Below are 16,824 nucleotides of genomic sequence, written 5' to 3' on the forward strand. Positions count from 1 at the left end.
TACTTCCTCTCATATGCCCTGTAATCAAATTGTGCCTGGATGTGTGTGGCAGCACAGAAGACCTTTTCAGCAGAATCAATGAATGCAACCACACCTGTAACGTGACAGGATGCATAATAGGCAGTATGGATGTAGTGTCCCTATACCTATCCATAAATACTGATTTTGCTGTGGACAAATGTGCAGAGATGAACAGTAAGAGCAATGTGGAGTTTTGTGATATTGACACAGAGGAACTGGACCTCCTCCTTAGGCTTACATGGGACAAAGAGTACCTAGACAAACATGACCTTAGCTGTTTTTGCTCCAGTAGATCAGTAAGAGGGAGACCCCCTACTGCAACCACATTGGCCAAGAAGACTCTTTGTGAGAGAGAGAATGAGTGAACCAGCACCATGTGGACCCCTGAAAACTATGGTCAGGTGAGAAAAATGGTTGCACATGCAGTAGGTGCAAGTACCAAAATCACTCTAAAGGGCAACATGTTCAAGTTTAATAAGAAGGTATACGCCCAAGAAGACGCAGCCATCAGTGTCAGTATCACTGGTGGTGTGGCTAACCTAGTTATAGTATGGTGGGATAGGAGACGTAAAGAATGATTAGCAGAGAGCTCCATAATCCTAACCATGTACTCCCGCTATGTGGATGATATCACAATAGTAGCAAAAGTAACCCTATAAGATAGTGTCTATGAACTAGAAGCTAGCATCATGGAGAGTATCCAGAAAATAGATAACTTCATCCATCAGAGTATTAAAGTAACAGTAGATTCCCCCAGAAGTACCCTAACTAAAGACTACAAGTTTTAGGCATAGTACTATGGCTAGAAACTCGGAATAATAAGGTCTAGATCCCTCATTCCTCCTATGCCAAACCCATGACCTCTAAATATTTGGTCCACAAGAATGCAGCTATTGCAGACAACATCAAGTTGAATATCCTAATAGTGGACTTGGTAAGAATGATGAGAAATGTGACCTGCAGATGCAATCCAACAGAATTAGAAAGACACATACACTTCATTCACCACATGCAGTTGTCTGGCTACAGCCAAAGGGATAGGATTAGAGTGTACAAAGGAGCCAGGGCTAAGTACAAGACCATCATGGGGAATGATGCAAATGGGGTCTGCCCAGTATAAAGAAGTAAATCCTGGAATAGCATAGAAAGAACCAAGAAGAAGGTAGATAAGGCCAACTCAGGTATGACAACCAAAAATACCAGAGCATCATGTTCATTGATGCTACCTTGAGCAGAAAACTAGCATACCATCTTAAGAAAATCTTAGTTAATATGAATCTATAGATTGAAGCAGTAGAAAGACTAAAGACCTCCATAAAATCCCTGATCTATAGAACATATCCATTTGAAAGGTCCCCATGCAAGGATAACAACTGTATAAAATATAGGATGAATCCACATGTAAACTGTAAGATTAGGAATATTGTGTGGAGCAACGGTGCAAAAACAGGACAATCACATACATTGGGGAGACAGCACGTAACATAGGTAAATGGATAGGTGAACAATAGCAGGAGCTCAAGGAGGAGAAAAGCTCTCATTTCTCAAGGAGAAAAGCTCTACCAATATGCTCAATTAAAACATGAGGGCTCATAGATATTAAGATATTATCAATACATAGAACATACACAACAGATTACAGAAGCCTCAACAGAAGATATGAATGAAATAACCCCCTTTCCACTCCACCACACTATTCAACCTGAGCACTAAAGACAGAATGAGAGAAGAAAAAAATACAGATACAAACAGTATAAAATCATATACATACACACACACACAAGACACATACACATACAAAAGTTGATATGAGGAACAAATAAATGAATAAAAACATAAATAAAAGACATGGGTACAAACAGTGTAGTAAGCAAATCAATTTACATACATATATATCATCATCATCGTTTAACATCTGCCTTCCATGCTAACATGGGTTGGACGATTTAACTGAGGACTGGTGAACCTGATGGCTACACCAGGCTCCAATCTGAGCTGGCAGAGTTTCTACAGCTGGATGCCCTTCCTTACACCAACCACTCCGAGAGTGTAATGGGTGCTCTTATGTGCCACCGGCACGAGGGTCAGCCAGGCAGTACTGGCAACGACCTCACTCAAATGTTTTTTCAGATGCCAGTAAGGCAACGCTGGTAACGATCACACTCAAATCGTGTTATTTACGTGCCACAGGCACGGAAGCCAGACAGCTGCTCTGGCAATGATCACGCTCAGATGGTGCTGTTAGTGCTCCACTGGCACAGGTGTCAAATAATCGAATTTGGTTCAATTACGATCTCTATTTCACTTGCCCCAACAGGTCTTCACAAGCAGAGTTTAGTGTCCAATGAAGGAGAGGTTGGCATGGGTGCCAGTCATCGAATTTGGTTCGATTTTGATTTCAGTTGCCTCAACAGGTCTTCGCAAGCAGAGTTTAGTGTCCAATGAAGGAAAGGTACACATAAGTGGGCTGGCTACACCCCGGGCAGAGGCCATGAATTATGGTCTCACTTGGCTTGCTGGGTCTTCTCACGCACTGCATATTTCCAAAGGTCTCGGTCACTAGTCATTGCCTCAGTGAGGCCTAATGTTCTAAAGTCATGCTTCACCACCTTGTCCTAGGTCTTCCTGGGTCTACCTCTTCCACGGGTTCCCTCAACTACTAGGGTGTGTCACTTTTTCACACAGCTATCCTCATCCATTCACGCCACATGACCATACCAGCGCAATCGTCTCTCTTGCACACCACAATTGATGCTTCTTAGGTCCAACTTTTCTCTCAACTCTATCCGAAAGAGAAGCACACTCTTAAGTTATAGAGCAGTCGAGTAGTTAGATAAAGACAGTTATGGTTGGTCTATGGGGTTACCCAGGTTTTCATATCCATAAAGTGCTTAGCTTTACAGTGCCTCTTCAGACCCTAAGGGCTAGTGACCTACAACCTCTCTTTATGGATGTGAAACCCAGGGTAACCCCAAAACTATCTTTATCTCTCTATCTATCTATCTATATTGGTGAGACCAGTAGGTCGATAAGCATAAAAAACACATGCTCCCACATAAAAAGAGAGCACTTATAAGGAAAATAAAAAATATTAACTGAAAAATCAACTGGCTAAAATATTGCCAGCTGCTGTGCACTCCCTTGACAGATATAGCTTTACTGGAACCAAAACTGCATGAAGACTATGATTGGTAATCAAAGAATTGCAAAAGGAAAGTGGGTCGAGTTCTATATTTAAGAGATGAGGAATTATGTACATTATTTACATTTGACGGATATTTGTCCTCATCTTGTTTGTTGTTAACACAACATTTCAGCTGATATATCCTCCAGCCTTCATCAGGTGTCTTGGGGGAAATTTTGAACCTGGGTTCTCATTCCTAAGGTATTTTTTTGATGTTGTTATTATTATTATTATTATTATTATTATTATTGTTATTATTAAGGTCATTGTCTGGAATCGAACTTGGAATCTTGGGGATAGTAGCTTGCGCTCTTAACCACTACGCCATATGCCCATGTAAATAATGAAAAGTGGGTCATTGAGAAAATAAAAGTCAATCCTAAAGTATTTGCTAAAAAGCATAAGGTCATTGTATTATCTGTTGGGCCTCTGACAGATGAAGATGGCATGCTGCATAATGATGCAGATGTGATCGAGATTCTAGAGAAGCAATACTGACCCACTTTCAGCAATCCCAACATTATTAATCCTGACAGCATTGGTTAAACAAACCTCAAGCACACCCAAACCAACATATCATTTGATGCCTTAGATACCATAGCAGCTATTAACAAAATACAACCAATTTAGCTAGAGTTCTGAACGAGTGCTGTCAATTGGCATTCCCCTTAGCTATTCTTTGGAGGAAATCACTGGATGCTGGCCATATTCCTATCACAATCTATTATTCCAATTTTCAAAAAGGGCAACAAATCACTGGCAGTGAATTACAGACTGATTTCACTTACCTCTCATGTCATCAAATTATTTGAGAGGGCGGTAAGACCACAAGTAAAGAGAACATCACCTTTCAAGTAACTAAAAATAAGTAAAGGTAAGCTTGCCAAAGTTTAATGCAGTTTAAATATGGAGATAAAGATTGTTTAGTTTTAGATATTCATCACGTACAGTGTTTTTAGTCAATTTAATCACAGTGGCAGGTGGACAGTCGAAGTAAATAAATAGACAAAATCATTTCACTTTTATAAAAAGATTAAAAAAGTATGGAAGACACTACATACAAAAAAACTATGTCCATTTAGGTCCATTTACGTGGGAGCTCTGTGAAAAATGTTTAGTGCATGACCATCCGTGGAACATAAGTAATGTGTGTGTAAAGTTTGGTGAAAATCAGTTGAGAATAGTGGAAATGTTTGCATTCAGTGTTCCTAGCCAATTTAATCACCATCGCTGGAGGACAATGGAAATAAATAGACAAAATCCTTTCACTTTTATAAAAAGATTAAAAAAGTAAGGAAGACCCTACATAAAAAAACTATGTCCATTTATGCAGGAGCTCTGGGCAAAATGTTATAGTGCATGACCACCCTTGGAAAATGAGTAATGTGTGTGTAAAGTTTGGTGAAAATCGGTTGAGAATTGCAGAAATGTATGCGTTAGTCATTATACACACACATACTGTGACTTATATATACTAGATATACAGATACAAACATACACACACACGCACTCACACACCTTTGTTCCAGCAGGAGAAATCAATAATAGCATTTTAATTTTAAAGACTAGTTAAAATAAATAACACTATAATCAGTACAATATGTAGCAGTGGGAGTGATCAATTAATGTCTTTTAAATTTTAATAGTTTATACTGTAAAATTATTTTAATGTACTTGAGGGAAAAGAGTGATGCTAATAAAGATCAAATTACTATTTACAGATCAAGTCATTTTCGAGAAACATTTTAACTATAATAGCAGAGGTTAGAATAAATGAAGAAATAAGAAGAGTTTGTATATAAGTTTCTGAAGTCCAAGCAATAAACATAGCACATGAAAGCTGCATTAAAAATATTTAATTAATGCCATTCTGCTAATTCATCATAATCTTTTGTCCACATCATTGATATCAAGCCCCGCTGACAGTTACCTGTGATTACTGTGTCTTCACAACTACAGAAGTACAGGGCCGAATTGCTGACTCAGTTTAAAATATTATTATGCCATCCAGGCAAATTATCTACTACGCAGATGCCTGCTAAGTATCCTACGTAGTACTCAATTTTCTAAGTATCTGATCCCACAAATTGTAGTTGATAAATATTATGGTTAAGAGTACTGGAACATTTCATTAAATTCCTTGTCCATTTATAATATGCATTGGGCCATCCTATAAATAATGCGGTTTTTTCAATTGCATAAACTAAAAGTTGGAGGGGGACAGGATAGATTACCTGCATCAACTTGCTGAAAAAGCAAGCAGTAATTTTACCTTGTACTTATTCTTAGTGCAAGTTTTGAAGAGTGTAGTTTGATTTTAAGTTATTTTTTCAAAGCTATAATCAAAGTGAAAAAGGAGCATATTCGGCATATTTTGCTTTATGAGTTCAGTAAAGGCAACAACGCAATGGAAAGTGCAAGGAATATTAATGCAGTCTATGGGGATTGGACAATAAGCATAAGCCAGTGTCAATGGTGGTTCCAGAAATTTCGAACTAGAAAATACAGCCTAGAAGACAAGATTTGTGAAGCTCAACCAGAACGTCCTGCAAACCCTGGTGGAACAAAATCCCATCGTAACTGTTGAGGAACTAGCAAAGAAGTCATTTAACCATTCATTGACATCTGTGTGCCATTGGGTCAATGGGTCCCTCACAAACTTCCCGAGCCTAATCACGTGCAGAGAGTGAATGTGTGCTCTTCTTTGCTGTCATGTTTTACGAATGAACCTTTTTGGATTGAATAGTAACTGATGATGAGAAATGGGTTTGCTATAAAAATGTTAAACGCCAAAGACAGTGGGTAGGAAAAGTGCGAGGAATATTAATGCAGTATATGGTGATCGGACAATAAGCATAAGCCAGTGTCAATAGTAGTTCCAGAAATTTTGATCTGGAAACTACAGCCTAGAAGACAAGCCTCATCCTGAAAGATCTGTAAAGCTTGACAAGGATGTCCTGCAAACCCTGGAACAAAATCCCATCGTAACTGTTGAGGAACTAGCAGAGAATCTTGGATTAGGTCATTCAACCATTCATCGACACCAGTACTAGAAAAAAAACAACCATCTTTAGTTTCAAGATGAAAGGTGTTCTGCCATCAGGATAATGCTCAGCCACATGTAGCAAGGATGACATTCCAACAGCTGGAGCAGTTTGAATGAGAAACGATGCCTCACCCACCTTATTCGTCAGACATTACCCCCATCTGATTATCATTTATTCCACAGTCTTCAAAATCATTTGGATGGAAAAAATATGAATTTTGTAAAGGTCAGAACAGTACTGGAGGAGTATTTTTCATCACAGACAAGTCAATTTTGGAAGAGGGGCCTTGCAAGTCTACCAGATAGATGGAAGAGTATTGTAGAAAATGAAGGAGAGTATATTTTAGATTAAAAAAGAACTTTATCTTAATTTTGAAAAATAAAAGCAGTATAAAAAGCCGCATTATTTATAGGATGACCCAATATATAACAAGTAAAAAAAAAATGATTCATCTACTGAAAAGGATCTCTTTCACTTCCTTTGCAAAACAGAAATCTGCCATACAGATGTCTAATTGAACAAGATACTTTTTCTTGATTAGTCTTCTCTTCTCTGGTTAAATTGATAGCAACCAGAGAATTGCAAAGAATGATTTCAATTATTTTACTTTTTTTGTTACAAATAGAATCAAATCAAAACACATACATCTTTCATTAGAAAGCTTAAGAGCTTTGAGATTGAAACAAGGATAAAATTGACATTGAAAACTTTATACATGTCCCCAACAATGAAACAATATTAACAAAATACAAAAATATAAGATTAGATAATGATAAAGCTTTGCTTTTGATACTCAGTTACACAAACACATGGCAAACTGATAAAATAAATTGGTTCAAGATGTATATTCTGGAAATAGAAAATTGTCTACATAACAGTGTTAGTTCATGCCATAAGTCAAATTAAATTAGAAAAGAAAACGATAGGTTTAAATATAATAGAGAAAGAATGTAACAAAAAAAAAAAAAAAAAAGAGAAAATGAATGAAAATTCAAGCTATAAGTTTTAAATCTCACCTTTGAAGAACCAAATATTGAAAAAAGGCCCCCTCTCTTTTTCGTTCTGCCACCCACAGTTCCAGGTTTTATTTGATTTTTAAAGTCTGTTGATGATTGGGAGCGAGGGGCGGAATTGTGAGGGTAACTATCTCCAGGAGTAGGGCAGCTAAGATCTTCAAATGGAAGGTCCGAAGGATGGGTGAAACCAGATTTGTAGCGCTCAATCACTAACCGAGAATCCTTGGGTGGGGGAAAAGAATAAAAATTGTATTTCAAAATTAAAAACAAATATAAGAATGGGAAATTGTAGATGAACATCAAACAATATGCAATCAGAAAAATATATGTCTGGTAAAGGCTTATGAATTTTTCAATTTAAATATTCAGATTCATTGATTCCAAAAGGAAATGTTCCTTTAATTTGTTTGTAATAGTTTAATTTAATGTCAACATTGTTTTGCCTAATGCATTCATTTGCAAAGTTAGAAATCAAATTTTTGTGTAGTAAAAAGCCCTCCTTAACTCATGTCTAATATGAAATAGAATGATATCAGTGGAACTATAATCTCTATTTCATTGAAATCAATTTCAGTACTCTGTTTTGTCTGGGGAGAGTCATTTTCTTATTGTGCCTTAAAATTTAACACACTCACCGTTAAAATTTCCACTTATTTCTTATTTTTATTTTCCTAAAATTTTCGTTGTGTCTTGAAACCTTTTCAATAGTCTTGACTCTGTCCGTTATTTACATTGCATTCTGTTTTTGCTTTTTTTTTTTGCGCATGCGTGTGTCTCAGTGTGTGTGTATGTATGCATGTATGTGTGCATGTGTGTGTATGTATGTCTGTGTGTGCATGCACATGTATATATGTATGTGTGTGTGTGTGTATGTATATATGTATGTATGTGTGTGTTTGCATGTATGTATGTATGTATGTATTCTGCATTTGTGTGTTTTTTTGTTGTTTTTGTTGTTTTTTTTGTTTTTTTATGTATGTGTGTGCATGTGTGTATATGTATGTGTGTACCTCTGTCTCCTTGTGTGTGCATATCTGAGTGTGTGTGCGTTTGTGCTTTGCTGCTATGTACCATGTTTGCATGTATGGGTGCACATCTTCATATGTGTGGACAAATGTGTGTGTATATGTGGCCATGTGTTTCAGTCTCTATTTGTGTATGTGGTTGTCTGTTCATATACCCTATGTACCTACCAGTCTGTATGTAGACCTGTTGGTTTACATATACATACATGTGCATGCACACACACCCACACTCACAGACATACATACATCTATCTGCATAAAAGCCCATCAACTGTTCTACTTTACCTGTGTAAAATGTGGGTATGGGGGTATGATATCTATGTATATTTCCTATTTAGTATTGGGGAAGTTTCATTCATAAGGACGTACTCCCGTATTTGTCTTAGAGTTGGGTCTTTTGGGTGCTTGGATAAGATGCGGATGTCAAGTTGACCCAAGTTGCCTCCATGCTGGTCTTTGGCATGTTGGTAGAGTATGGAGGACTGTTTTTGTCGTCATATTGTCTCATATGTTCGTTTAGTCGTTCCGTAATGCTCCTAGATGTTTCACCTATGTATGTCATATTCAGGTCTTTACAAGCACCTTCCATGCATTTTATGCTGTAAACTACATTTCTATTTCTGCAGTTAATGCCAGGGCTAATCCTACATACCATGCAGTTATCATTGGTACATATGGTATTCTCAAAGGGGTACGTCCTACATAGTTGTGACCTGATGGAGTTCCCTGGCTTTTCAACAATTTTAATGTTGAGTTTGGACTCTTTCAGAGCTTTTCTAAACCTACGCGCTAGTTCTCCATGGGCTGTGGCCTCTACAAACATCACTCCTTGATATCTGTCGGTGTTATACCACGTGTTCGCCTTGTTGGCTTTTTCACAAATTCTTTGTATCCTATTCCATTCTTTGTTTCTATATCTAGGGCAGGTACCACTGGTATCATTACTTATAATCTTATCTAACCTCTTTCTGGCTCCCCTGTATACTCGAACCCTATCTTTCTGATCATGCAGTGCATGAAGTTCTGTATATGTTTTTTCGTTTCATAGGGTTCGCATAGTCGGGAGATGTTGTTCATTATCCTAACTAAGTCTGCTATCAGTATGTTAATTTTCATGCTGTCTGACAAAGCTGAGTTCTTGTGAACAACATGTTTTGAAGCTATGGGTTTCATATAATATGAGTGCAGGAGCTGCACTCTATTGTTCACAGTCTCTCAGTCTCTAACCAAAGTTCAGTATCAAGTACCGGGAGCCTATTGTTGGGGTGTTTAGTCAGGTAATCTATAGTTACCTTGATACTTTGTTGGATGGAATTAGCTATTTGTTGGATGCTCTCCATTACGTTCCTTTCTGTTTCTACATGACCATCACTAGAGTTGGTCCTAACTATGATATTAATGTCATCTACATATCTGCTGTAAAGTAGAAGAGTTGTGGACTGTTCTGCTAACCTATGTTTCAGTTTTCTGTCCCACCAGGTCATGAAGAGGCCGGTCACATCTCCAGCTACACCAACGCCGATGGCTGCACCTTGAACCTGCATGTATAGTTTTTTGTTGAACTTTACTATGCGGTTCTTCAAGGTGGTTTTTTATACTGGCCCCTATTGCGTGAGCAATCATTTCCTTCACCTGATTGTTGTTCTCAGGGTTTTGGGTAGGTGCAGTCCAGCCACTCCAGCGTTCAGTGGTGCTTTTTTTCACTGCTGAAGTGATGGTGGGTGGTCTTCCCCTCTGTGACCTGGTGGGGCAGAATCTACTGAGGTCATGGTCATCTAAATAGTTACTGTCATAGCTTCGTCTGAGGAGGAGGCCCAGTTCCCTCGTGTTGACCTTGTGGAACTCCACCTCACTCTCACAGATCACCTGAATGCATATCTCCACAGCAAAATCTATGTCTATAGATGGGTAGAGTGAAATCACATCCATACTACCCACTACACAACCTGTGAGGTCGTTGGAGTGGTTGCAAGTACTGATTTTACTGAGGAGATCTTCCGTGCTCACACAGACATCTGGAGACATCTCTATGAGAGGTCGTAATACCTGTGAGAGGAAGTAGGACAGTCTATAGTTGCTGGAGATATTTGTTCCACAAACTGGTCTGGTTGGAGGCCCCATGACAGGGTTTATGTAGGGTTTGTGGTGTTTGTGGTCTTTAGGAAAATAAAAATAAGAAATAAGTGGAAATTTTAATGGTGAGTGTGTTAAATTTTAAGGCACAAAAGGAAAATGACTCTCCCCAGACACAACAGAATATGCTTCAACACACGAAATCACATAAAAAATCTTGCAAACCAAATCCCAAAACGAAATTTCAGTACTATTTGATGATAATGACAAAAGATTTAAACTTTGGCATAAAACTGCAAATGCAGTTTGACCACTACTATGTTACTCAACATCATCACAAAAAGAAGAAATTAGAAAATATATTGATATGTTCTGCATTATGACAATGTATTTTGTCATCTGCGTGACTGGCCCAAACAGTGTACCTTGCTGACTGACGCTGCTTGCTGTGTCTGTCCACTATTTGCCAGTAGTGGAACAGCCCACTTCTCACTTGGGGGTGTCTGTCACAACACCTCCCCGTCTTGAGATTTTTTTTTTTTTTCACACAGAATTATTTTTCTCTTCAGAATACTGCAGGTAATACCAGTCGATATTGTTTACCAGTAGCGCTATTAACACATAGCAACTAAAATCCTTCAAATAGATTTACATTATTTTTCATTGTGTGTAGTTCAGTTCTGTGTTAGAGTTCCAGTTTTATGAGACACTTTTTTTCTTCAGAATATTTTTTTCAATAGAATTTATATATTTTTCACTGTATGTAGTTCAGTTCTGTGTTAGTCTTATCTTCCACTGCATATAGTTCGACTCCATGTTGCCACTGATATGTCCTTTATTATGATAATGTATTTCGTCGTCTGCGTGACTGGCCCAGACAGTGTACCTCGCTGACTGACACTGCTTGCTGTGTCTGTCCACTATTTATCAGTAGTGGAACAGCCCACTTCTCACTTGGGGGTGTCTGCCATAACATATATAAAGCTAGCAGTTGTATGGTGGAGATATAGCTAATAATGCGAAGTATGCAGCATGCCAGATATATGAAATTTTGGGCAATACTGATTTTTTAAGATATATAATAAAAGGAAGGAAACATTTGTTATCAGAAAGGTACCAACCTCTTTTGGACTAATAGAATCTACAGCTTTGAACATTCCTTCTATACAAGTATTTATGATAGGTAACACGCGCTTTTCTTGGTCAGCAAAAGATTTCAAAAAGCTTTTCAGTCGGCTAATCCTTTTTTCATCCATATCTTGTAATTGCTTAAACATAAACCAAAGCATTAGAATTCATTTTACAAAATCAATATAAAAACTGAATTAAGAAAATGTAAAAGCATCTCACACACATATTACTTTCAATCAACTCATTTTGCTGTTATGTATGTCAATGATTTTAGGGCTGAATGCTATCCCTATCACTTCTTTACAACATACAATGGGATTATATTGAAATATGAATGACATGAGAGAAGTTGTTGCAGGAATAAAGAGTTTCTGATACCCTGGATTAATTTTTATTTGGAATTACTGCTTTCCTAAACAACACTGCAGCTTGTAAAGTTTACATTTCCTATGTTCATTCCTTTGGTTCTTTCAAAGAGTCGACAGCCCTTAGATTCTGCAATGGTAATCAGATCATCCAATGATGCCCTAAACTCTGAGCTATTACTTTAAGGACTATGGTGATGAAAAGTTAAAGGGAAGTCTAGGCAAACACTCACACCCACCACCACCACTGAAATAGCTAAATCTTATCCTAATTACAGTACCCTCACACATAGTTTGGCAGTTTTCGAAAAAACAATACTAATGGGGAGGTGATAGTGGTGAAATTTAATGTGAGAATATTAAATCATTACTTGGGAAATTATCCGATAACCAATGGATGAAAATAACAAATGAAAGTGAAAAACTGAAATATTGAAAGATAATTGCATTGAATAAAATTTATCAATATTTACCACATACACTTGCATGATGGACACAAATGCACATATTAGGATATATAATATATATTATTAACCTGTATGTGTATACACATGTGTGTGCAAATAAAGATGTGTGTGTGTGTGTGCATATGCAAGAAAATATATGTGTGTTTACATATATATTATAAAAACTATTTAATTCTGACTGATAATTCATATCAAATACCAAAGTGGACACATCTTTGACATGCTAGGGGACACAGTTCAGTTGGCCCCTCCTTATATGAAAATCAAGTAATTTATCCAGCTACTTATCTAGCTGATTCAATCAATGTTTCTGCCTCACTAGGGCAAAAGCCATATCCTCTCTTCTTTTGTCACTTTAGGACAGTCTTTTGTTTAAAAATCCTAACTTGTATCTGAAATTCCTGACTCAACACCCATCTACCTTAATGTTATTCAAAAAATAGACTACCCCATCATAAAAATCTTGAAGCTATGGGATACTGCATAATTAACTGAAAATAATGTGGATAAATAAACATTACATTTAACAGAATAATCTGAATGCCATATCCTCCCATTTATTGTGTTGTAACCTGATAGCTTAGATCTCTATACGTTTAATGTATAAAGAGTGAAAAGTTTTGAATGGTACAAGGCACTATAATACAAACAATGGGCTATATACCTGTTGTAATTTAGTCATCCATAGTCTGATATTTCAGAATAAAATTCTTTCTTCAGATAGTCTTAGATAGAGTTGCTGCTATAATCGGTTTTCCAATGGCTTTTTTTTTTTTTTCCCGGAAGCGTCTCACGAAGTTCCTTCCAGAATTCCTCATGAGAAGTGTGTGAGGTTGGCCATGTCTCAATCTTGTGTGTGTTAGTACATCTGTAGTACTGCTTCTAAGTTATGTATTATACGTGCAGCTTCTTTTTTTTCCCCTTCCTATTTTTCTCTTTATTTCTTGTTATAAACAATGTTGTGTATAGAATACAATGTAACAAATGCAACAAGTTCTATGTGGGTAGCACAACAAGATCGTTACATGTCCGCATCAAAGAACATCTGAACACGAGAGCCTCCTCCTTCAGAAAACATATTAACAACAGGCTGGAGGTTGGTAATCAATATATTAATTAGCTACATTTGGATGTGTGTAGGTTCATTTTTGATATGCTCATTTATTGTTTATAACAAAAAAAAAAAGAGAAGAGAAAAAAGAGAAGGGGGGGAAAAAAGGAAGCTGCATGTATAATACATAACTTAGGAGCAGCGCTACAGATGTACCAACACACACGAGATTGAGACAAGGCCGACCTCATGCACTTCTCATGAGGAATTCCAGAAGGAGCTTCATGAGACCACTGCTGAGACGCTTCCAGAAAAAAAAAACCAGAAAAGCCATTGGAAAACCGATTATAGCAGCGACTCCATCTAAGAATATCTGAAGAAAGAATTTTATTCCGAAATATCATCAGACTATGGATGACTAAATTACAACAGGTATATAGTCCATTGTTTGTATTATGGTACATTGTTGTATCATTCAAAACTTTTTATTCTTTACAAACAATACACAATGCTTCAAGCAAACTACAATACTATCCTATTTAATGTATAGATTTAATATACATTCACATTAAATGTTGCCTCTTCAATTTTAATAGAATATTACAATAATTCTTTTAATATTTTGTTCATTTTCACCTATTTTTGTTTATAGCAAACCTTTTTTTTTCACTTTGAAGAATTATATACCAGGGTTATTTTCCACAACATTGGCTGACCAAGACAGTATTCTTACCTTTGTGAAGAAATTATGTGCCTCCAGCCAGCAGGTCTGATGAATCACCTATATTGTTAAGAGCATAATACACGCGAAACCAATGGTAATTTTCTGACCAGCCATAACTAGCAACTACACCAAATATATGTTTGTATACATGTGTATGTATATGTATATTTATTTTTTAAATATGTATGTATACATCTATCTATCTATCTCTCTCTCTCTCTCTCTCTCTCTCTCTCTCTCTATATATATATATATATATATATATATATATATATATATATACATACATACATATGTCCTTTATCTTTTACATGTTTCAGTCACTGGACTGAGGCTAAGCTGGGACACCATCTTGAAGAGATTTTAGTCAAAGGAATCAACCACAGTATGTACAAACCAACATTAGTTGCCAAGTGATGGGTGGCATACACAAACACAAAGACATACACATATGCATCCAGTTTCATCTGCCAAATCCACCTGTAAGGCTTTGGAGAGACCAGCGCTATAGTAGAAGACACTAGCACAAAGTACCATACAGTGAAACTGAACTGGAAACTATGTGGTTGGGAACCAAACCTCCTATCACAGAGCCGTGTGTGTGTGCATATGTATACTGATGGATATAAGTATATACATGCTCTTTTACTTGTTTCAGTCATTTGACTGCGGCCATGCTGGAGCACCACCTTTAGTCGAGAAAATCGACCCCAGGACTTATTCTTTGTAAGCCTAGTACTTATTTTATCGGTCTTTTTTTGCCGAACCACTAAGTTACGGGGACCTAAACACACCAGCATCGGTTGTCAAGCGATGGTGGGGGGACAAACACAGACACACAAACACTCACACATACATATACATATATATACATATATACGATGGGCTTCTTTCAGTTTCCATCTACCAAATCTACTCACAAGGCTTTGGTCGGCCCGAGGCTATAGTAGAAGACACTTACCCAAGGTGCCACGCAGTGGGACTGAACCCGGAACCATGTGGTTGGTAAGCAAACTACTTACCACACAGCCACTCCTGCGCCTATGCATATATATATATATATATATATATATATATATATATATATATATATATATATATATATATATATATATATATATATAGATAGATAGATATAAGTATATATATACGCATATAGGCGTAGCTGTGTGATAAGAAGCTTGCTTCCCAACCACATGGTTCCAGGTTCAGTCCCACTGTGTGCCACTTGGGGTAAGTGTCTTCTATCTTTGTCATGGGCCGACCAAAGCCTTGCGAGTGGATTTTGTAGACAGAAACTGAAAGATGCTTGTTGTGTGTGTGAGTGGCTGTGTGGTAAGTAGCTTGCTTACCAACCACATGGTACCGGGTTCAGTCCCACTGCGTGGCATCTTGGGCAAGTGTCTTCTACTATAGCCTCAGGCCGACCAAAGCCTTGTGAGTGGATTTGGTAGACGGAAACTGAAAGAAGCCTGTCGTATATATGTATATATATATATGTGTGTGTGTATGTGTTTGTGTGTCTGTGTTTGTCCCCCCAACATCGCTTGACAACCGATGCTGGTGTGTTTATGTCCCCATAACTTAGCGGTTCGGCAAAAGAGACCGATAGAATAAGTACTAGGCTTCCAAAGAATAAGTCCTGGGGTCGATTTGCTCGACTAAAGGCGGTGCTGCAGCATGGCCACAGTCAAAAGACTGAAACAAGTAAAAGAGTATATATATATATATATATATATATATATATATATATATATATCATCATCATCGTTTAACGTCCGCTTTCCATGCTAGCATGGGTTGGACGATTTGACTGAGGACTGGTGAAACCGGATGGCAACACCAGGCTCCAGTCTGATTTGGCAGAGTTTCTACAGCTGGATGCCCTTCCTAACGCCAACCACTCAGAGAGTGTAGTGGGTGCTTTTACGTGTCACCCGCACGAAAACGGCCACGCTCGAAATGGTGTCTTTTATGTGCCACCCGCACAAGCCAGTCCAGGGGCACTGGCAACGATCTCGCTCGAAAATCCTACAGGAGCCAGTCAGGCGGTACTGGCAGATATATATATATATATATATATATATATAGCAATAAGAAAATGGAGGGGAATAGGTGGCATTCATCAACTTGCAGACATTGTATTGTGTCAATTTACTTGTTTATTTGTTTACTAAAAGGATGTCCTTTTAGTAAACAAATAAACAAGTAAATTGACACAATACAATATCTGCAAATTGATGGATACCACCTATTCCCATCCATTTTCTTATTGCTATATAAATTAATGGTAAAACATCCATTTATTGCACTTCATAATGTAATTGCCATGCAATGAAAAAACACTAGTGTAATAATAATTGGGTATTCTTCCAGCAGCATATTGGATAGATATTATCCCTTAGTGGGTTGGATTCACAACCCCTAACTTACTTGGAGATATATATATATATATATATATATATATATATATATATATATTAATATTTAAGGCAACTGAGTAATGTACTTACTCACTTGCCCTGTATATTAATTTATAAATTTACCTTAACCAGTTTATTACATGCAAGCTACCTGATAAAATCATATATAGATTCTATCCTGAATTTTATTATATATATATATATATATATATATATATATATATATATTTATATATAGGCGTGATAAACCATACCCCCATGATCCTGGAGCACAGGGGGCAAGGGGGAGAAGGAGAA

At 37.2% G+C, this 16,824-nt stretch overlaps 1 protein-coding gene across 1 annotated transcript in view; it reads right to left on the bottom strand.

The window, feature by feature from the left end:
- The window catches only part of LOC106872534 (cdc42-interacting protein 4 homolog), a 298,471-nt gene that overhangs the window by 147,904 nt on the left and 133,743 nt on the right, over positions 1-16,824 (bottom strand). The window contains exons 7-8 of the mRNA XM_052965856.2: positions 11,488-11,634; positions 7,269-7,490 (exon numbers count right to left, since the gene is read on the bottom strand). Coding sequence (XP_052821816.1) covers positions 7,269-7,490; positions 11,488-11,634 — 369 coding nt within the window. The remainder of the gene's footprint in view (positions 1-7,268; positions 7,491-11,487; positions 11,635-16,824) is intronic.

This window comes from Octopus bimaculoides, chromosome 2 (genome assembly GCF_046866305.1).
Source record: "Octopus bimaculoides isolate indiv1 chromosome 2, ASM4686630v1, whole genome shotgun sequence".
NCBI classification, from domain to species: domain Eukaryota; kingdom Metazoa; phylum Mollusca; class Cephalopoda; order Octopoda; family Octopodidae; genus Octopus; species Octopus bimaculoides.